Consider the following 24,020-nt stretch of genomic DNA (forward strand, 5'->3'; position numbering starts at 1 on the left):
TTATGAAGCTATGATTTGAAATACACTACATTTTTAGGTTTACCAGACACATTGGGGTGTATTTATACAAAGTATTGGTATCAGATCGGTAATGCCGATACCAGCCAGGTATTTTACTTCGTAGCAGATGCTAGAACAGAGGCACCCCTAATCTTTCTAAAACTTCTTTAAGGGCAAGTGCAGCTTGTGCAAGTATCAGGATTTAACAGATCACACTGACACGCACCTTATAGCTCAGTCCAATCAACCCCTCCAAAACCCCATGAAGATCATTTTGACAGATGGTTAAAAATGTAACTCTTGCCATAGTTGGGATGGCCTAATAGCAGTTGGATTGGAACAGGAATCCAGAGACTCAGATGCAGTGAAGACCAACCAAGTCTTTATTTCATCAGTACAAATGTAATACAAAAATGACTTAAAAGACAAAAAGGGAAAAACATATTTGTTACACTTTGTTGGGCTGAGGTAGGAGTCACTGCCTGCCAGTCAATCATCATCATCATCATCATCATCATCATCATCATCATCATCAATCCCTCTATGTGCCCAGGCTCCCTTTTATAGGCTCCCACCAATTACATGTTAAGCCCTACCACTTCTTTATCATAGACCAACATTTGGTACCTGCTTTCCAACTATTCTAATGGCCTCTCCCGGGCCTTTTAAAAAGGCGTTCAGGCCTGCGGTGAACTCTTTTACACTCAACACCTGAGGAGACAGCAAAGGTAAGAAACATTATCACACAAGATTTCATAATATACACAATATACTGCAACATCACTGTCTCTTTTCCTAAGCTTATTAAGTTAAGCTAATCAGTGGCAGCTGAGAAAACAGAGAAACACATCCAAGCACACAATAAATTAGTTCCAATCTTCATCTGTCTATGAGTCAGTTATTTCATCGCATGTACTTGAATCGATAAAACTCAGGTGTCCATGTGATATACTGTCAGTTCAGTTTTTCAGTCTAAATGATGAAAAAGGGCCTTCATCACAGCCATTTTTATTCCTACTTTCCACCTGCTGCTATAGTAGATGGTTGGCATAGGCCTTGTAAACAAAGTCCAGTAGTTTTGTGCCATTTACATCTGATTTGTATGAGCTGCAACCGATTGTGTATAATACTGTTACAGAAAAACCCTGTGGATCACAGTTCAGACTGTGCTCACCCCTACCCAAGAAAACAGTTCGCGTTTACAACTTTGTCTGGCAAGAAAACTATTTACAACCACTGTGCTGCAACCCCATGGACTACTAATTAGTTTTAAAGAGCATAAATCTGTTATAAGGAGAAAATGGTTGAATAGGATTGCCCCACTTGTTAGTGAGGCATGGGACAGGTTTTTGAGGAGGAGGGGTGCAAGGGGCTTGAGTGATCACATGATGTTTTTCTCCATCCTGATGCACCATGAACAATGTGATCAAAATAAGCAAAAAACGATCCAGGTTAACCATTTTTCAAGTTGTCTGTGAAAAATCTGAGGCTTGTTGACCTTTCAAAAAATGGTAAACATCACGCTTACATGTAGAATAAGTTAAAAGCTTGTGCATATCCATACATATGGATAAGAATAAGTAACCAAGTGAAAATAAGTTTTTAATGAACAATGAACTTAATGACAGAACACTAGTACCGATACAAACTCCATGTTCATTCTTTAAAAGAGCAAATGTATGATAGACTGGATAATAAATAGTTAACTCATGCTTTCTGGGTTATGCTTGAGGCTCAGCTTGACCCACTGGCAGGAGTATCGTAAGGAGGAGGTGGGTACAGGGTCGTGTAGGGTGGAGGTTCTTCGCCCTGCTGAAACTGTGGTGGAACCGTGATGGCTGGAGGCTGCACTAAAGGTGGCACGGGAGCTGTAGCTAAAAAGTTGCATCTAGCAAGATTTTGTGGCCACTGGCTATTGGAGCCACTCCCTACGTTTGCAGGCTGAGGTGGACGTGGTGCTGGGTATTCGTTAGCAATAGGGCCTGCAGGTAGGGGATGAGATCCAGCAGGGAAGGTTGGAGGAGGGAAGTCACTGTAACTTTGCGCCCCAACGGCTTCGGGTGGGTTAGGCCTTGCAACCTCACTGAGGTGCATGGCAACAAGTTTAGGTGCAACGACGGCCAGTGGAAACACCACCTCTGGGTCAAAGTCAAAACTGATGTCCACATATGCCTGAAAGACAGAGAGAAATTCTAAACAAAGTTTGGGAAAGCATTCAAACATGACTTAAGTCAGTTTAGTTGGCACATAGATATATTTTTTATAAGCTTTATAAGTTTTCATAAATGACACCAATAATCTAGTTACGATGTAATGATCTTCTGGGACACCTGGGTCCTGGCATTTATGTGAATGTTACTTTGATATGCACCACCACCTGAACATTGACGCAGACCAAGCACAACCCCAGTCCTTCCATCCTGGTGCCATGTCTTCCTCAGGTAACGGACGTGCACACCCATTACAGACCAACTCTCTGAAATCCTTTGACTTTCCCATTTTTCCTGCTTCTAAGACTTCAAATCTGATGTTGCTGCCTTACTGCCTAATATATCCTGCCCACTGACAGGTGCAATGACAACAACATAATCAGCGCCCTTCACTGGTGATTATGATGATGTTGATCGATGTGTGTTTCTGGTTGACTAAAACAAAAGCAATTAATTCCTTTCTGAGTTTACATATTGATACCATGATGTTACATACCTTGAGGTTATATTCTACTGTGAGGATTTCACAGTTATGGATACTGTAAATGGCATCAGCAGGAATTTTCAGCCGGCAGGAGACTGTTTTCTCGGATCTTGGCTCGATAGCGTCACCAACCACTTTGGCTAGAATTTTTTCTTTTATCTTTCTGGAGCCGGATGCATGGTACACTGTCGTCTGCACCAATTTAAATTTGGGCTTCACATTTTTGGAAGAAGAGTTGGTGATTTTGGCAACAACAGACAACGTGTCACCTATCAAAAACAAATCACTTTTGAGTATGCACCAGTTTTTCTCAAGTAATATATTTTTACATTATTATCACATATTTACTACGTCTTCATGTACATATACAAGTATAACTGAACAGCCTCCTTCTGAGTTAGTAAAGAAATATATCAGATATCAGTATATGACCTTTTTGTATAATTTACCTGGAGAGCAGACCTTCTTGTTAGCAGTAGCAGACAATTGAACTTCTGCTTTGGAGAAGGTCCCTATGTCTTTAGTCACTGAACCAGACTGTGAACACTGTAAAAAACAAAAAACAAAAAAAAACAAAAAAAAAAACATATAAACACATTAGATTTTATTAGATTTTTATTGCTCAATTTTACTCAACCCATTCCATCTATCTATCTATCTATCTATCTATCTATCTATCTATCTATCTATCTATCTATCTATCTATCTATGTATCTATCTAACAATCTATCTATCTATCTATCTATCTATCTATCTATCTATCTATCTATCTATCTATCTATCTATCTATCTATCTATCTATCTATCTATCACATTTATAGCAAGTAACAAGTGACACACTTACCATTACTTGACCTTCATACGGAAAGGTCTTTGAAACAAAACTGATCTCTGTTTGTGTTTTTGAAGGCCTCCGCCAGCTCCTGGATATTTTTGCTTCAAGCATGTAGGTAATATGTCCATGATTCCCCCTGAAGGATGATGGCAAATCCCTGCAAGATAGAGGCAGCAAATTAATGTATTTGCAAGAGCAAACAACAACACAGAAGCTAATGCTAGTAGCAAAAAAATCCCGTCTTACCCCTGCGGGATTTGAAACCTGAAGTTAAACTGATGGATACCTTTGGGAAACACAGTGCCTGCAAAAGTATTAACAATGATTAAGCCATCCGTTACAGACCTTAGAAAAGTCAGAGCCTTCACCCAAGTAACTGATTAAAACTGTAAGCTTCACATGGTTCTCCAAATACAGTGAAAGTAATTCTTCAACATTTAATGTGTTTTTTCTTTACAAAAAAATAAAATAAAAAACAGAGTAAAAAAAATACCCATAATTTAGAATGTAGAGTGTTTCATTAAAATAAATATAACAATTCACAACAACCCACTAACAATTGTCAATATTTATGGTCTAAATTCTGATAACCCTTCCTTTTTCAATAACTTCTTCTCTTTCATTACCATCAACTTAAATGGTCCCATAATAATAGGAGGCGACTTTAACACAGTCATTAACCCATCAATAGACAGAATTAACACCACAGATAAATACGACTGGCACTCCACAGGCACAATAAAACAGTTCATGAGTGATATTGGTCTTGGCAATGGTTGGCGTATACAAAAAAACAATATTCACCCTTTTCACCAGTTCACCTGTCATTTTCACGCATTGACTATTTCCTCACTAGTAAATCTATAATCCCAAATATTCTAGGTTAAAAATTCATCCTATAACCATCAGTGACCATGCACCAGAAACATCCACATGGAAGTGACTCAGTCTACATAAATCTAGCCCTAGATGGCGCTTCAGCACATCTCTCCTCAGTAATCCGGACTTCGACAAGTTCATTAAAAAGGAGTGTGCATCCTTCCTAGAAATAAATGACTCCCCAAAATCTTCTCCATCAATACTATGGGAAATGGGTAAAGAAGTTAAGAGGTATCATAATTTCATTCTCCACTCACAGCAAAAAGAAAGAACAAGAGAATAAACTAAATTGGAACAAAAAAATCACACACCTTGAAAGTATTGTTATAAATAATCCATCAGAAGATATACAGAGCAAACTCGGGATACACAAATCTAAATTGAATGATATAATAAATAAGGAAAACAAATTCCTTATACGCAGACTCAGACAAGAACAATTTCACTATAACAACAGCGGATCAGCTGATTAAAAGCTAGGCCCTATAAACGCCGCTCGTGGTTCAGTGATGAGATGTGTGGAGCTGCAGCCAGGGGATCGAGTGTGTGCGTGTGATTGCCGGCATTGTTTTTGTCTGAGAAAGTCTTTTCCCTGTGTGAAGTCTGTTAGTGAATAAATTTATTGCAGTCAGCCGTTGGTTCAATCCATTGTTTTTTGTCTTTACATTAATTGTTACCTCTCTATGTTCTCCTAGACTATTTGTGCCCTGTTGGGGATGTAACAATAAAGAAAAAACATGCATCCCTGTCATGCCCCAAGGGGCAGGTGCACAAGGGGCACAAGTACCACTGGAAATCAATACAATCTTTAAAGACTTTTATACAAAACTATATTATCAGAAATAAACCCAACTTAAGACCAGATCAACTCCTTTTTTAACAATATCACGATAGCACAACTTTTTTATTTTATAACAAAATTTTACTGGAAAAACAAAACGCCAAGAATGAAACTCACAACCTCACAGAAACCAAAAACACATGGAGGACTTACAGCACCAAACTTTTATGATTATTACCTGGCAAACAAATTACAATACATCCTAAAATGGATCCACCTTCATCAATCAGACAGCACTTGGTTGGACACAGAACAGGCAATTTGCAATTACATCACTATCTCATATCTCCCATTCCTCAGTCAGACGATCAAGCAATATCAGTGTTTTAAAATGTTAATAATATCAGCAACTCTGACAGTCTGGTGGGAATTCCACAAAGTCACAAACTTACCATTGGGTCCTTCCAAATTCACACCACTCTGGAACAATCCTGACTTTCTCAGCAATAAAAGAACACTTCACCTTCCCACATGGTCACAAAAAGGCATAACACACAACACATAGTCCATAGCAACACACTGATCCCATTTACCCGCTTAGTCCAGGAGTACAGCATCAGGAGCAACCAGTTTCTGGAATACCTTCAACTTAAATCATCAGTTCAAGCAAAATACAATATCAAAACCATTAACTTAGATTTACCCCCACCAAGTTCAAACCTGATTAACATCCATCCAAAAAAGAAAGTCCTTTCAAAAATATACCAAATCTTTTTACAATCTGACACAGCACTATCAATACCTACATCGAAATGGAGAAAAAGAACTGGCAATTGCTACTGATGCCGATTTCTGGAACCACATCTGCAGAAACATTTACTCCATATCTAGAAATGCAAATTTACAACTTATACAATACAAAATACTCCATAGGAGTCACGACATGGGACAGAAATTGGCAAAAATGATTCACATCAAAAATCTGCACAAACTGCATGCAAAATAAACCGGACACCTATCTTCACACATTCGGGCACTGCACACCTGTCCAACAATTCTGGAGCAAGGTCACCAAATCACTCTCTGTCTCCTTGGGTTGCCATGTCACCCTGTTTCCCTCCCTCTGCTTACTCTGTGACACCTCTGCAACAAACCTGACAAACCCAAACAATAAACTTCTACTAGTCGCACCGACCATCGCCAAGAAAACTATCCTCATGAACTGGAAATCCAAACACAACATAAATATTACTCACTGGAAAAATCTTTTAACCATCTACATCTCAGTGGAAGACTTCAATCAAGAGCTTGCAAGAGAACCCCTCTCCATTTGGTCACCACTCATTTTCTCCTCACAAAACAGTCCTTCATGATGCCTGAGAGCCAATTCCACTAGAAGCATCAATGTCATTACATTGATATCACATCACAGTCTTCTTTAGTTATAACTTATTCACTTAGCTGTCCTCTACTGCCCCTTTCCTATAATTTCTTGCGGTTGTAATTGATAATGCTATTACCATTATTTTTATTGTTATTATTATTATTACTGTAATGAACTAACCATACAGATATCAAGGGAGGGAGAGGAGGGATGACAGATATAACTATGATGGTTATTAGCTTCTAATACTAAGGCCTCGGGTCCCTGTGCGACCACACCCAGTGGACCTTGACCTGGGGTCTCTATGCCCCTCCTGGCCTCTCACCCTTCCCTTTCTGCCCTGGACTGGTGGCACATTGCATATCACTGCTATTCATCTCGCATTTAACATCAAGGAAAGGAGAAAAAAATAAAAAAGTCGAACAAAAACAGCCCATGGCCACCCTGTTCTTGTTTTAATGCACTACACACATATTAATTTTAATGCACTACACACACCTTGATTTTAATGCACCACATATAGTCACCAAAAAAAAAAAAAAAATAGAAATTATGCTACACGCGGTTGGTGGCAGGGGATGGAGGGTGCGTGGAGCCTTAGGCCGGTCCCCAGTGGTTTGGCAGGGGCCTGAGACACCTCATGAAAATGAATAAAAATAAAATAAATAAATAGATCAGTCTCATAAAGATTTGTCTTCCTCATCCTTTATATATTCCTATTATATTCCTATATCCTATATTTCATGATAGTCATTATTATCACTATTATTATGAATTGTTTTGTACATGTCTGCTTGTCTTGTTATATCTTTCTTTCTTTATTATTTTCTTTTTAAATAATTATTAATGGAGGCATTATATTACATCATATATTCTTAATATATAATATAATATAATATAATATAATATAATATAATATAATATGTAATTATTATTATTTCTCTATTATTATATTCACAATTTGCTGGTAAACATGTAATTATCAAATGTAACACTATGCAAAGTCTCACACATGCATGCACACACACACATACACAAACATTGTTCACACTTTGTTTATTATCTGTATTGTATTGTCAAATAATAATGAAAAAAAGAACGTGGAGCGTGGATTTAGGGGTTTGCAGTTTTGTTTTTTGAAGGGGCATTTCACACTCCCACAACATTGTCATCAAAAGTCTACATTCAACATACACATTTGCTACAACATCCCACAAACACTTTGAATATTTACTATAGTTTGTGACTCACTCGGGGCCAGGAGGAAATAGGCCACAGAGGACAGAAGTGAAGGAGTTCTAGTCACCCACTGTGCAATATTTATAATTTGCAGTTTAATCTGTTAAGAGTTTATTGTTTATTGTACATTGTTTATTTTTTGTATTTCTTTTCTTTTTTTCTTTTTTTTTCTATATAGCTGCTGGAAATACATACTGATCACTCCTGTTATCAGTTAGTCTTTTTTACTTTGTTGCCCAAAATGTGACTAAAACGAGAAGTAAATGCCAAAGCAAACTGAATACGTAATAGTAAAGGGAGGAGCATTCAGGAATTGGTACAAGGTAAACTTTCCAGTAAATAGGGGAGTCACGTGTACAACCCACATCCTGTGCCTCTCGCTGAATGAGGTTAGTTTCGTCTTGTACGCGGGTCTACAAATTACACAAATTCCGTCCATAATTTTAGAATACAATAAACTTTCTCCAGCTTGCTAATTAAGACGAGGCGACATTTCTTGGTCTTACCTTGAGTGTTTTCTTCTACGAAGTATTCTTTCAGTTTGAAATATCTCCTGTGCGCACTGTAGGTTCTCCTCTCATTCCCTTTCCACTCGGTCCAGCGGACGTTCGCATCCCCTTTGACTTTTACCAGGACGCTTTTGACTTTGGTGTCTTCTGTCAAATTGAAAGTAACGGTCCCTGTAATGGTATCTCCCACGGAGAAAGTGATATCCTCGTTAATCGCTTCATAAGTCAGGCTGAAGTCCTTTATCGGAGACATGCTGTTTCCAGTTGCCAGTTGGTGACTCTGTTGACAATTCGCTGATTGACTTTGTAAAAGTAGGGCTGGGCGTATCGATCTAAATATCGATAATATTGATACCAAGGGCATCATCGGTATCGGATCGATACTTTTGTAACGGTTTCGTCTCTATACCACTGATTCTTAAACCTTTTTTGAGTGATGCATCCTCTGTGAATTTTTTTTTTCAGAGAAGTACCCGCTAATCGGAAAAAAACATTTTTGAAAAAAAAAGATGTAAAGCACAACCCTGTAGCAAGTGTCTTATTTAGATAGATAGATAGATAGATAGATAGATAGATAGATAGATAGATAGATAGATAGATTGATTGATTGATTGATTGATTACTTACTTTATTCAGCCCCGGAAATTAGGTTGTCATACCCACTACCCCCGAAAAGCATTTTTGTTTGAAAAAAGATGTAAAGCACAGCCCTGTAGCAACAGTGTCTTATTTATTGAAGACAACCGTAACTGTACAAAACATTGTTCATCTATAGAGGTTTCTTTTGAACTATTTGAAAATAAAAACACAAACAATACCCTAAAAAATGGTAACATAAAATAGTTAATTTCAATATGAATAAAAATGTTTGAACATAAAACAATTAGGCACAGTGGTGGCCTTGTGTTCTCCCTGAAACTGTGCAGGTTCTCCCTGGGTACTTCAGTTTCCTCTCATTATCCAAAGACATGCTGGTTAGATTGATTGGTGATTCTGGTTAGGATGATTGGTGAGGTTGATTGGTGATTCTAAAGCCCTGTTCACACCGGCTTGACCCGGGTTTTTAACTTGATGTGAAAGGGTTGACCTGGGTCAAACCGACCCGGCAATTGACTCAGAATTTTATCGGCTCAGCTTCATGTAAAATGAAATGCTGCGTCGACCCGGGTTTTTGCGCTCTGATGCTGATGTGAATTCTGATTTTGGCACTGACTTTTTTGTACTGTATGTCATTGTAGAAGCTTCAGCTCAAAAACAAATTTTGGTCTACTCCCATTAAGACTGATCTCTGAAGGGCCGAGATTTTTGTTCATTTTTTACTCATACATTTATGTTACAACAAAACACACCAACACACACTCCTCCCACTACACACACAACACAGGTAACTGTGCTAAATGTAGGTAAAGAGTGCTAATTGTTGTGATCTGACCCACTGCCAGGAGTACTGTGAGGAGATAGGTAAAGGGTCATGTAGGATGGAGGATCTTCGCCCTGCTGAAACTGTGGTGGAACCGTAATGTCTGGAGGCTGCACTAAAGGTGGCAGAAGAGCTCCAGCTGAAAAACTGTATGGAAAAAGATTTTATGGCCACTGGCTATTGTAGCCACTCCCTATGTTTGCAGGATGAGACGGACGTGGTGCTGGGTATTCGTTAGCAATAGGGCCTGTGGGTAGGGGATGAGATCCAGCAAGGAAGGTTGGAGGAGGGAAGTCGCTGTAACTTTGTGCCCCAACGGCTCCGGGTGGTAAGGCCTCGCAACCTCACTGAGGTGCATGGCAACAAGGTTAGGTGGAACGATGGCCAGTGGAAACACCACCTCTGGGTCAAATGCAAAACTGATGTCCACATATGCCTGAAAGACAGACAGAAATTCGAAATAAAGTTTTTGGAAAACATTCAAATATGTCTTAAATCGGGTTAGTTGGCAGACTAGGCTGGCACACTATTATACTATATACTATAAGCTGGTGAATGACACCGATAATCTAGTTACGATGTAATGATCTTCTGGGACACCTGGGTCCTGGCATTTATGTGAATGTTACTTTGATATGCACCACCACCTGAACATTGACACAGACCAAGCCCAACCCCAAGCTATGTATTCCTCAGGTAGGGGATGTGCACACCTATTTCAGACCAACTCTCTGAAATCCTTTGACTTTCCCATTTGTCCTGCTTCCAAGACTTCAAATCTGATGTTGCTGCCTTACTGCCTAATATATCCTGCCCACTGACAGGTGCAATGACAACAACATAACCAGCACCCTTCACTTCACTGGTGATTATGATGATGTTGATCGATGTGTGTTTCTGGTTGACTAAAACAAAAGCAATTAATTCCTTTCTGAGTTTACATATTGATACCATGATGTTACATACCTTGAGGTTATATTCTACCGTGAGGATTTCACAGTTATGGATACTGTAAACGGCATCAGGAGGAACTGTCAGCTGGTAGGAGACTGTTTCCTCAGATCTTGGCTTGATAGTGTCACCAACCACTTTGGCTAGAATTTTTTGTTTTGTCTTTCTGTAGAAACCTGCATGGTACACGGTCGTCTGCACCAATTTGAATTTGGGCTTCACATTTTTGGAAGACGAGTTGGCGATTTTGACAACAACAGACAACGTGTCACCTATCAAAAACAAATCACATTTGAGTATGCACCAGTTTTTCTCACATAATATATTTTTACATTATTATCACATATTTACTACATCTTCACGTACACATACAAGTCTAACTGAACAGCCTCCTTCTGAGAAAGAAATATATCAGATATCAGTCAGTATACAACCTTTTTGTATAATTTACCTGGAGAGCAGACCGTCTTGTTAACAGTAGCAGACAATTGAACTTCTGCTTTGGAGAAGGTCCCTATGTCTTTAGTCACTGAACCAGATTGTGAACACTGTAAAACATGAACACATCAGATTTTATTAGATTTTTATTGCTCAATTTTACTCAACCCATTCCTTCAATTAACCCAGTTTTCCAGTTTTCTTTTCATCATGCAACTTATTGTCTAAAATACCCCCCCCCCACCCCCCACCCCCACCCTCTCTCTCACACATTTATAGCAAGTAACAAGTGACACGCTTACCATTACTTGACCAACATACGGAAAGGTCTCTGAAACAAAACTGATCTCTTTTCGTGTTCTTGAAGGCCTCCGCCAGCTCCTGGATATTTTTGCTTCAAGCATGTAGGTAATATGTCCATGATTCCGTGAATGATGTCCATCCCTGAAGGATGATGGCAAATCCCTGCAAGACAATGGCAGAAAATGAATGTATTGGCAAGAGCAAACAATAACACAGAAGCTAATGCTAGTAGCAAAAACTCCTCACTTACCCCCAAGGGATTTGAATCCTGTAGTTAAACACATGGATACCTTTGGGAAGCACAGTGCCTGCAAAAGTATTAACAATGATTTAGCCATCCGTTACAGACTTTAGTCACCCAGTGACTGATTAAAACTGTGAGATTCACATGGTCCTGTAAATACAGTGAAAGTAATTCATCAACTTTTAATGTGTTTTATTATAAAAAAAAAAAAAAAAACAAAGTGAAAAAAATACTCATAATTTAGAATGTAGAGAGTTTAATCATAATAAATATAACAATCGACAACAACCCACTAACAATTGGCAATATTTATGGTCCAAATTCTGATAACCCTTCCTTTTTCAATAACTTCTTGTCTTTCATTACCATCAACTCAAATGGTCCCATAATAATAGGAAGCGACTTTAACACAGTCATTCACTTATAGAAGTAACACCACAAATAAACCCAACTGGCACAGACACAATAAAACAGTTCATGAGTGATATTGTTCTTGGCAATGGTTGGTGTATACAACAAAACAATATTCATTCTTTTCACCCGTTCACCTGTCATTTTCACGCATTGACTATTCCCTCACTAGTAACTCTGTAATCCCAAATATTTTAGATTAAAAAATTCATCCTATAACCATCAGTGACCATGCACCAGAAACATTCACATGGAAGTGACTCAGTCTACCTAAATCTAGCCCTAGATGGCGCTTCAGCACATCTCTCCTCAGTAATCCGGACTTTAACAAGTTCATTAAAAAGGAGTGGGCATCCTTCCTAGAAATGAATGATTCCCCAAGTCTTCTCCATCACTCCTATGGGAAATGGGTAAAGAGTTTTAAGAGGTATCATCATTTCATTCTCCACTAACAGTAAAAAGAAAGAACAAGAAGGAGAAACTAAATTGGAACAAAAAATCACACACCTTGAAAGTATTATTATAAATAATCCATCAGAAGATATACAGAGCAAACTCGGGAAACACAAATCTCAATTGAATGATATAATAAATAAGAAAACCAAATTTGTTTTACACAGACTCAGAAAAGAACAATTTGACTATAACAGCAACCTATAGCAAATCTAATCAAAGCAAACAAAGAAATAATGTCCATCCCTGTCATCAAGGACTCAGCAGGGAAGCCAACACAAGCACCAGTGGAAATCAATAGAATCTTTAAAGATTTCTATACAAAACTATATTCATCAGAAATGAACCCAATTCCAGACTGGATCAACTCCTTTCAAACTGCCACACTTGTAGAACCATTGACTAAAGAAGAATTATTGCATGCTCTCCAACTCATGCCTAACAACAAATCACCTGGACCTGATGGCTTCCCTGCTGAGTTCTATAAGCACTTGTGGCCCATCCTAGCCCCACTCCTTACAAGGCTTATTATTAAAATAAAACAAGCCGCAAAATTGCCATTTCTTTCTTTCTTTATTATTTTCTTTTTAAATAATTATTAATGGAAGCATTATATTACCTTATACATTCTTAATATATAATGTAATATGTAATAATTATCATTTAATTATTATTGATCATTATCTATTCTTATTTAATTGTTATGTAATAATAATGTAATAATTATTATTATTTCCCTATTATTATATTCACAATTTGCTGGTAAACGTGTAATTATCAAATGTAACACTATCAAAGGTCTCACACACATGCACACACACACACACACACACACACACACATTGTTCACACTTTGCTCATGTCTGTATTGTCTGTATTGTATTGTCAAATTAAAAAAAAAAAAAAAACGAATGTGGAGCGTGGATTTAGGGGTTTGCATTTTTTTGAAGGGGCACAACATCACACTCCCACAACATTGTCATCAAAAGTCTACATTCAACATACACATTTGCTACAACATCCCACAAACACTTTGAATATTTACTACAGTTTGTGACTCACTCGGGGCCAGGAGGAAATGGGCCACAGTTCTAGTCACGCACCCAATGCACCATCCCTGTGCAATACTTGTAATTTGGAGTTTAATCTGTTAAGAGTTTATCGTTTATTGTACATTGTTTATTTCTCGTATTTCTTTTTTGTATATAGCTGCTGGAAATATAGTTTCCCCGAGGGAGTCATCCCGGTGGGATCACTAAAGTTGGGTCTAAGTCTAATATTCAACAAGAACATGTATTTTAAAAGGGCTTTCTCATCTGATCATTTCTGTTATCAGTTAGTCTTTTTTACTTTGTTGCCCAAAATGTGACTAAAACGAGAAGTAAATGCTATAGCAAACTGGGGTATGGGTATGTGAAAATAAGATTCCCTTTTAAACGACTGATTAAAAATCTGAATTGTCTCATGTATATATATACATCTCATAAACATGCATCGTTAGTTCTTTAGTTTTAATTTTTTTGTAATGCCAATTTATATTAAGTTACTCCATAGCGTGCCATAGCGTGAGCTGTGATCTCACACGCAGTTACCAGAACCGATTTCATAGCTGTTCCGTTTGAAATTAACATAAACAGATACGTCCGGTACAAACAAAGCTTTCCAGTAAATGGGAGTCACCCATGTACTGTTCCTCTCGCTGAACTTAGTTTTGTACACGGGTCTACAGATTACACAAATTCCGTCCATAATTTTAGAATAGATCTACAACAATCAGACATTTCTTGGTCTTACCTCGAGTGTTTTCTGCCACTAAGTATTCTTTCAGTTTGAAATATCTAATGTGCGCAGTGAAGGTTGACTTGTAAATCCAATTATTTTCTTTCCAGCGGACGTTCGCATCCCCTTTGACTTTTACCAGGACGCTTTTGATTTTGGTGTCTTTTGTCAAATTGAAAGTAACGGTCCCTGTAATGGTATCTCCCACAGAGAAAGTGATATCCTCGTTAATCGCTTCATAAGTCAGGCTGAAGTCCTTTATCGGAGACATGCTGTTTCCAGTTGCCAGTTGGTGACTCTGTTGACAATTCGCTGGTTGACTTTGTAAAACTAGGGATGGGCGTATCGATACCAAGGGCATCATCGGTATCGGATCGATACTTTTGTAACGGTTTCGTCTCTATACCACTGATTCTTAAACCTTTTTTGAGTGATGCATCCTCTGTGAATTTTTTTTTTTCAGAGAAGTACCCGCTAATCGGAAAAAAACATTTTTGAAAAAAAAAGATGTAAAGCACAACCCTGTAGCAAGTGTCTTATTTAGATAGATAGATAGATAGATAGATAGATAGATAGATAGATAGATAGATAGATAGATAGATAGATAGATAGATAGATAGATAGATAGATAGATAGATTGATTGATTGATTACTTTATTCAGCCCCGGAAATTAGGTTGTCATACCCACTACCCCCGAAAAGCATTTTTGTTTGAAAAAAGATGTAAAGCACAGCCCTGTAGCAACAGTGTCTTATTTATTGAAGACAACCGTAACTGTACAAAACATTGTTCATCTATAGAGGTTTCTTTTGAACTATTTGAAAATAAAAACACAAACAATACCCTAAAACTTGGTAACATAAAATAGTTAATTTCAATATGAATAAAAATGTTTGAACATAAAATAATTAGGCACAGTGGTGGCCTTGTGTTCTCCCTGAAACTGTGCGGGTTCTCCCTGGGTACTTCAGTTTCCTCCCATTATCCAAAGACATGCTGGTTAGATTGATTGGTGATTCTGGTTAGGATGATTGGTGAGGTTGATTGGTGATTCTAAAGCCCCGTTCACACCGGCTTGACCCGGGTTTTTAACTTGATGTGAAAGGGTTGACCTGGGTCAAACCGACCCGGCAATTGACTCAGAATTTTATCGGCTCAGCTTCATGTAAAATGAAATGCTGCGTCGACCCGGGTTTTTGCGCTCTGATGCTGATGTGAATTCTGATTTTGGCACTGACTTTTTTGTACTGTATGTCATTGTAGAAGCTTCAGCTCAAAAACAAATTTTGGTCTACTCCCATTAAGACTGATCTCTGAAGGGCCGAGATTTTTGTTCATTTTTTACTCATACATTTATGTTACAACAACAAAACACACCAACACACACTCCTCCCACTACACACACAACACAGGTAACTGTGCTAAATGTAGGTAAAGAGTGCTAATTGTTGTGATCTGACCCACTGCCAGGAGTACTGTGAGGAGATAGGTAAAGGGTCGTGTAGGATGGAGGATCTTCGCCCTGCTGAAACTGTGGTGGAACCGTAATGTCTGGAGGCTGCACTAAAGGTGGCAGAAGAGCTCCAGCTGAAAAACTGTATGGAGAAAGATTTTGTGGCCACTGGCTATTGTAGCCACTCCCTATGTTTGCAGGATGAGACGGACGTGGTGCTGGGTATTCGTTAGCAATAGGGCCTGTGGGTAGGGGATGAGATCCAGCAAGGAAGGTTGGAGGAGGGAAGTCGCTGTAACTTTGTGCCCCAACGGCTCCGGGTGGGTAAGGCCTCGCAACCTCACTGAGGTGCATGGCAACAAGGTTAGGTGGAACGATGGCCAGTGGAAACACCACCTCTGGGTCAAATGCAAAACTGATGTCCACATATGCCTGAAAGACAGACAGAAATTCGAAATAAAGTTTTTGGAAAACATTCAAATATGTCTTAAATCGGGTTAGTTGGCAGACTAGGCTGGCACACTATTATACTATATACTATAAGCTGGTGAATGACACCGATAATCTAGTTAAGATGTAATGATCTTCTGGGACACCTGGGTCCTGGCATTTATGTGAATGTTACTTTGATATGCACCACCACCTGAACATTGACACAGACCAAGCCCAACCCCAAGCTATGTATTCCTCAGGTAGGGGATGTGCACACCTATTTCAGACCAACTCTCTGAAATCCTTTGACTTTCCCATTTGTCCTGCTTCCAAGACTTCAAATCTGATGTTGCTGCCTTACTGCCTAATATATCCTGCCCACTGACAGGTGCAATGACAACAACATAATCAGCGCCCTTCACTTCACTGGGGATTATGATGATGTTGATCGATGTGTGTTTCTGGTTGACTAAAACAAAAGCAATTAATTCCTTTCTGAGTTTACATATTGATACCATGATGTTACATACCTTGAGGTTATATTCTACCGTGAGGATTTTACAGTTATGGATACTGTAAACGGCATCAGGAGGAACTGTCAGCTGGTAGGAGACTGTTTCCTCAGATCTTGGCTTGATAGTGTCACCAACCACTTTGGCTAGAATTTTTTGTTTTCTCTTTCTGTAGCCACCTGCATGGTACACTGTCATCTGCACCAATTTGAATTTGGGCTTCACATTTTTGGAAGACGAGTTGGCGATTTTGACAACAACAGACAATGTGTCACCTATCAAAAACAAATCACATTTGAGTATGCACCAGTTTTTCTCACATAATATATTTTTACATTATTATCACATATTTACTACATCTTCACGTACATATACAAGTATAACTGAACAGCCTCCTTCTGAGAAAGAAATATATCAGATATCAGTATACGGCCTTTTTGTATAATTTACCTGGAGAGCAGACCGTCTTGTTAACAGTAGCAGACAATTTAACTTTTGCTTTGGAGAAGATCCCTATGTCTTTAATCACTGAACCAGACTGTGAACGCTGTAAAACATGAACACATCAGATTTTATTAGATTTTTATTGCTCAATTTTACTCAACCCATTCCTTCAATTAACCCAGTTTTCTTTTCATCATGCAACTTATTGTCTAAATCCCCCCCCCCCTCACGCATTTATAGCAAGTAACAAGTGACACGCTTACCATTACTTGACCAACATACGGAAAGGTCTTTGAAACAAAACTGATCTCTTTTCGTGTTCTTGAAGGCCTCCGCCAGCTCCTGGATATTTTTGCTTCAAGCATGTAGGTAATATGTCCATGATTCCATGAAGGATGTCCATCCCTGAAGGATGATGGCAAATCCCTGCAAGACAATGGCAGAAAATGAATGTATTGGCAAGAGCAAACAATAACACAGAAGCTAATGCTAGTAGCAAAAAATCCTCACTTACTCCCGTGGGATTTGAATCCTGTAGTTAAACACATGGATACCTTTGGGAAGCACAGTGCCTGCAAAAGTATTAACAATGATTTAGCCATCCGTTACAGACTTTAGTCACCCAGTGACTGATTAAAACTGTGAGATTCACATGGTCCTGTAAATACAGTGAAAGTAATTCATCAACTTTTAATGTGTTTTTATTAAAAAAAAAAAAAAAACAAAGTGAAAAAAATACTCATAATTTAGAATGTAGAGAGTTTAATCATAATAAATATAACAATCGACAACAACCCACTAACAATTGGCAATATTTATGGTCCAAATTCTGATAACCCTTCCTTTTTCAATAACTTCTTGTCTTTCATTACCATCAACTCAAATGGTCCCATAGTAATAGGAGGCGACTTTAACACAATCATTAACTTATAGAAGTAACACCACAAATAAACCCAACTGGCACAGACACAATAAAACAGTTCATGAGTGATATTGGTCTTGGCAATGGTTGGTGTATACAACAAAACAATATTCATTCTTTTCACCCGTTCACCTGTCATTTTCACGCATTGACTATTCCCTCACTAGTAATTCTGTAATCCCAAATATTTTAGATTAAAAAATTCATCCAATAACCATCAGTGACCATGCACCAGAAACATTCACATGGAAGTGACTCAGTCTACCTAAATCTAGCCCCAGATGGCGCTTCAGCACATCTCTCCTCAGTAATCCGGACTTTAACAAGTTCATTAAAAAGGAGTGGGCATCCTTCCTAGAAATGAATGATTCCCCAAGTCTTCTCCATCACTCCTATGGGAAATGGGTAAAGAAGTTAAGAGGTATCATCATTTCATTCTCAACTAACAGTAAAAAGAAAGAACAAGAAGGAGAAACTAAATTGGAACAAAAAATCACACACCTTGAAAGTATTATTATAAATAATCCATCAGAAGATATACAGAGCAAACTTGGGAAACACAAATCTCAATTGAATGATATAATAAATAAGAAAACCAAATTTGTTTTACACAGACTCAGAAAAGAACAATTTGACTATAACAGCAACCTATAGCAAATCTAATCAAAGCAAACAAAGAAATAATGTCCATCCCTGTCATCAAGGACTCAGCAGGGAAGCCAACACAAGCACCAGTGGAAATGAATAGAATCTTTAAAGATTTCTATACAAAACTATATTCATCAGAAATGAACCCAATTCCAGACTGGATCAACTCCTTTCAAACTGCCATACTTGTAGAACCATTGACTAAAGAAGAATTATTGCATGCTCTCCAACTCATGCCTAACAACAAATCACCTGGACCTGATGGCTTCCCTGCTGAGTTCTATAAGCACTTGTGGCCCATCTTAGCCCCACTCCTTACAAGGCTTATTATTAAAATAAAACAAGCCGCAAAATTGCCACCAACAATGAATACAGCCATAATTTCAGTAATTCTTAAACCTGGCAAAGACCAATCACTACCCTCAAGCTACTGTCCAATTTCTCTCATAAACGCTGACATCAAAATTATCACCAAAGCACTTGTCCACAGACTAGAAAAAGCAATGCCATCCGTAATCCATCTAGACTAGACAAGTTTCATTAAAGGCAGACACTCCTCCAATAACACACGCAGACTTTACATACAACATAATTGACTATTCTTCCAAGCACCATGTACAAACTATCATTACCACACTCAGAAAAGGTATTTGATAGGGTTAATTGGTAATTTCTCATATCCACTATGTATAAATTTGGCTTTGGAGAATCATTTATTAACTGGATAAAAATTCTATACACAGCACCTTCCGCCACTGTTATCACCAACTAACTTCCCAACCTTTCACAGTTGCTTAGTCTAAATTACACACCATTACTGAAATCAATATCAGACAATCTCCTCCGCTGGACGAACCTACCACTTTCTTTATTAGGCCGTATAGCACGATCAAAATGACAATACTTCCCAAAATTATCTACCTATTCACAATGATTCCATCTCAACCCAGAACATCATGGTTCAAATCCCTAGATTCGATTATAACAAAATTTAACTGGAAAAAACAAAACGTTTAGAATGAAACATACAACCTTACAGAAACCAAAAACACATGGAGGACTTACAGCACCAAACTTTTATGATTATTACCTGGCAAACAAATTACAATACATCCTAAAATGGATCCACCTTCATCAATCAGACAGCACTTGGTTGGACACAGAACAGGCAATTTGCAAAAACATCACTATCTCATATCTCCCATTCCTCAGTCAGACGATCAAGCAATATCAGTGTTTTAAAATGTTAATAATATCAGCAACTCTGACAGCCTGGTGGGAATTCCACATCGACACCTCTGCAACAACCCTGACAAACCCAAACAATAAACTTCTACTAGTGGCCCTAACCATCGCCAAGAACACTATGCTCATGAAGTCACACTAGCAACAGTGCATCCACTCTGTGAGTTAGCATATGATCGCCAGCGCCTGCTGGAGTTATGGTCATCAAGTGATTTAGGACTCATAACTACAACTACTCTGGAGCTTCAGGGTGCTACTGGGGGGTTAAGTCTCAGTGTGGAGTGTGGAGCCTTAGGCCGGTCCCCAGTGGTTTGGCAGGGGCCCGAGACACCTCAAAAAAGAATAAAAACAAAATACATAAATAAATCTGTCTCATAGAGATTTGTCTTCCTCATCCCTCCTCCTCCACTATCCTACATTATAGTAATTATTATCACTATTATTATTAATTGTTTTGTACATGTCTGCTTGTCTTGTTATTTCTTTCTTATTTTATTATTTTCTTTTTGAATAATTATTAATGGAAGCATTATATTACCTTATACATTCTTAATATATAATGTAATATGTAATAATTATCATTTAATTATTATTGATCATTATCTATTCTTATTTAATTGTTATGTAATAATAAAGTAATAATAATTATTATTTGCCTATTATTATATTCACAATTTGCTGGTAAACGTGTAATTATCAAATGTAACACTATCAAAGGTCTCACATACATACACGCGCACACACACATTGTTCACACTTTGCTCATGTCTGTATTGTCTGTATTGTATTGTCAAATTAAAAAAAAAAAAAAACGAATGTGGAGCGTGGATTTAGGGGTTTGCATTTTTTTGAAAGGGCACAACATCACACTCCCACAACATTGTCATCAAAAGTCTACATTCAACATACACATTTGCTACAACATCTCACAAACACTTTGAATATTTACTACAGTTTGTGACTCACTCGGGGCCAGGAGGAAATGGGCCACAGTTCTAGTCACGCACCCAATGCACCATCCCTGTGCAATACTTGTAATTTGGAGTTTAATCTGTTAAGAAAGTTTTATTGTTTATTGTACATTATATTTCTGTATTTCTCTTTTTGTTATTAGCTGCTGGAAATATAAGTTAAGTATCCCGGTGGATCACTAAATGGTTCTAAGTCTAATATTCATCAAGACATGTATTTAAAGTTCTCATTACATTCTCGTTATCTTAGTTATTTTCACTTTGTTGCCAAAATGTACTAAAAAGAAGTAAATGCTATAGCAACTGGGGTAGGATGTTGAAAATAAATTCCTTTTAGTGATTAAAAATCTGCAATTTCTCATAATGTAATTACTCTCATAAAAGCGTTAGTTCTAGTTTATCGTAAGCAATTTATATTAAGTTACTCCAACGCATAGCAGCTTATCTCAGCGTTACCGAACCGATTTCATAACTGTTCCGTTTGTAAATATAACATAAACAGATACGTCCGGTACAAACAAACTTTCCAGTAAATGGGAGTCACCCATGTACTGTTCCTCTCGCTGAACTTGTTTTGTACACGGGTCTACAGATTACACAAATTCCGTCCATAATTTTAGAATAGATCTACAACAATCAGACATTTCTTGGTCTTACCTCGAGTGTTTTCTGCCACTAAGTATTCTTTCAGTTTGAAATATCTAATGTGCGCAGTGAAGGTTGACTTGTGAGTCAAATTCAATTCTGTCCAGCGGACGTTCGCATCCCCTTTGACTTTTACCAGGACGCTTTTGATTTTGGTGTCTTTTGTCAAATTGAAAGTAACGGTCCCTGTAATGGTATCTCCCACAGAGAAAGTGATATCCTCGTTAATCGCTTCATAAGTCAGGCTGAAGTCCTTTATCGGAGACATGCTGTTTCCAGTTGCCAGTTGGTGACTCTATTGACAATTCGCTGGTTGACTTTGTAAAACTAGGGATGGGCGTATCGATCTAAATATGGATAGTATCGATACCAAGGGCATAATCGGTATCGGATCGATACTTTTGTTACAGTTTTTCGTCGCTGTACCACTGATACTTAAATCTTTTTTCTGTAATGTACCCTCTGTGAAATATTCTTTTTCAGCGAAGTACCCCCTAATAGGAGAAAATAATTTTTGTCTGATAAAAGCGCTGCAGCAACAGTGTCTTATTTAGATAGATAGATAGATAGATAGATAGATAGATAGATAGATAGATAGATAGATAGATAGATAGATAGATAGATAGATAGATAGATAGATAGATAGATAGATAGATAGATAACTTTATTCATCCCTGAAGGGAAATTAGGTTGTCATAGTAGTCTGGTATTTGAATACAATAAAATACAATAGAATAAAATACTAGAAAAGGACAAGATGGACAAGATGATGACAGTACTACTGATGATATGATGGCAATTTTATTGTAACTATAACAAAACAGTATATAATAGTAGTATAGTATATAATAATATATAAGAATAATAAGAATATATAATAATACCAGTATATAGCATTCTATAATAATAACAGTATGTAGTACTAATAATGGCAGCAGCAACAGTATCTAATAATAATAATATGCACATGTGTCATATGTATATACATACACACAGACAAGACATGATATAATATGATATATAGTATAACTTTAATATATGCATATAGGTACTTGACTGTACAACATATACTTGAAGTGCAAAGATGACAGTGAAAGGTGACACGTAGATTTAGTGCAGTTCTGTGATGGTGGCTCTGACACATTTACATGAATTGTAAAGTCTTATTGCAGTTGGGAGGAACTATTTTCTGTATCGTTCCTTAGAGCAGCAGGATTAAATGAATCCTGCACCCCAGGACACCACAGCAAAGAAGATGGTGCTCGCCACAACAGACTGATATAACATCTGCAGCATCTTGTTGCAGACATTGAAGGACCTGAGCCTCCCCAGGAAGTAAAGCCGGCCCAGGCCCTTCCTGTAGACGGCCTCTGTGTTAGTGGACCAGTCCAGTTTATTGTCCAGTGAGACCCCCAGGTACTTGTATGCAGGTACCATCTCCACATCCGTCCCACCGATGCAGACAGGAGAGGTCAAGGGCTTGTTCCACCTGAAGTCCACCACCATTGTCTTCGTCACGTTGAGCTGCAGGTGGTTCTCCCCACACCACTTCACAAAGTGGTCGACCAGGTCCCTGTACTTAATTGGTGATACTGGTTAGGTTGAATGGTGAGGTTCATTGGTGATTCTAAAGCCCCTTTCTGAAAATAAATTATATTCTATGAACTTACAATTGGATTATATGATAACTTTCAATTAGAATATTTATTAAATAACTATTTTAAAGTAGTTTTTGAATTGATATTATTTTTATTAATAATATTATTTTATATCTCACGTACCTTCTGCAGTGTCTTCAAGAACCCCCAGGGGTACGCGTACCTGTATTAGTTTACGGGTTATGTTTCATATCTAAATTCTTTACACATACAAACTATAGCCCACAAAACGCACATTTCATGAAAAAACAAACAAACAAAACGTTATTGCTATCTTGCGTTACTTGGTAGCTGTATATCCTACCTAGCCTAGCTTGCTGTCACTTACTCTGCAGCCGTGGAATCACAAGAAGAATGTCTGGGGTCGTGAATGACCCCTGTCACGGGGCAAGAGAACTGCCTGCAAGGGCTGGGCGTATCGATCTAAATATCGATAGTGTGGATATAAAGATCGATACCATCGTGCTGAGGTCGATACTTTTGTTACAGTTTTTCGTCTATATGTCCAGCAAATTACTTCTCACAGAATTCATGCGAGTGCAGACTCTCTCCAAGTGTGTGCGGCAGGGGCTCCTCCATCCTCACCTGTAGTAAAAGGTGGATATGGACAGAGTTTGAAACTCAAATCCTAGGATGACAGCAGTATTGCGCAGCTGGAACTGATGCTGTTATTGAAATGTGCCAGAATCAGAATCAGAAAAAACTTTATTTATCCCTGAAGGGCAATTAGGAGGGCGAAGAGCGGTGCATAAAATAAAACTCTAAAACA

At 38.0% G+C, this 24,020-nt stretch overlaps 2 protein-coding genes across 2 annotated transcripts; both read right to left on the reverse strand.

The window, feature by feature from the left end:
* Positions 1 to 367: 367 nt before the first annotated feature.
* On the reverse strand, positions 368 to 10,064 carry LOC125012355 (arrestin domain-containing protein 3-like). Its single transcript, XM_047592271.1, has 6 exons — positions 8,319 to 10,064; positions 3,776 to 3,833; positions 3,539 to 3,686; positions 3,144 to 3,240; positions 2,707 to 2,963; positions 368 to 2,172 (listed from the first exon to the last, which is right to left on the reverse strand). The coding sequence occupies exons 1-6, from the start codon at positions 8,686 to 8,688 to the stop codon at positions 1,735 to 1,737; spliced, it is 1,368 nt and encodes a 455-aa protein (XP_047448227.1). The 5' UTR covers positions 8,689 to 10,064; the 3' UTR covers positions 368 to 1,734.
* Positions 9,935 to 21,884, reverse strand: LOC125012043 (arrestin domain-containing protein 3-like). Its single transcript, XM_047591638.1, has 6 exons — positions 21,606 to 21,884; positions 17,677 to 17,734; positions 17,426 to 17,588; positions 11,144 to 11,240; positions 10,708 to 10,964; positions 9,935 to 10,177 (listed from the first exon to the last, which is right to left on the reverse strand). Exons 1-6 carry the CDS (start codon positions 21,859 to 21,861, stop codon positions 9,935 to 9,937), a joined length of 1,074 nt encoding a protein of 357 aa, XP_047447594.1. The 5' UTR covers positions 21,862 to 21,884.
* Between the last annotated feature and the right edge of the window lie 2,136 nt (positions 21,885 to 24,020).

This window comes from Mugil cephalus, chromosome 8 (assembly GCF_022458985.1).
Source record: "Mugil cephalus isolate CIBA_MC_2020 chromosome 8, CIBA_Mcephalus_1.1, whole genome shotgun sequence".
Taxonomy (NCBI): domain Eukaryota; kingdom Metazoa; phylum Chordata; class Actinopteri; order Mugiliformes; family Mugilidae; genus Mugil; species Mugil cephalus.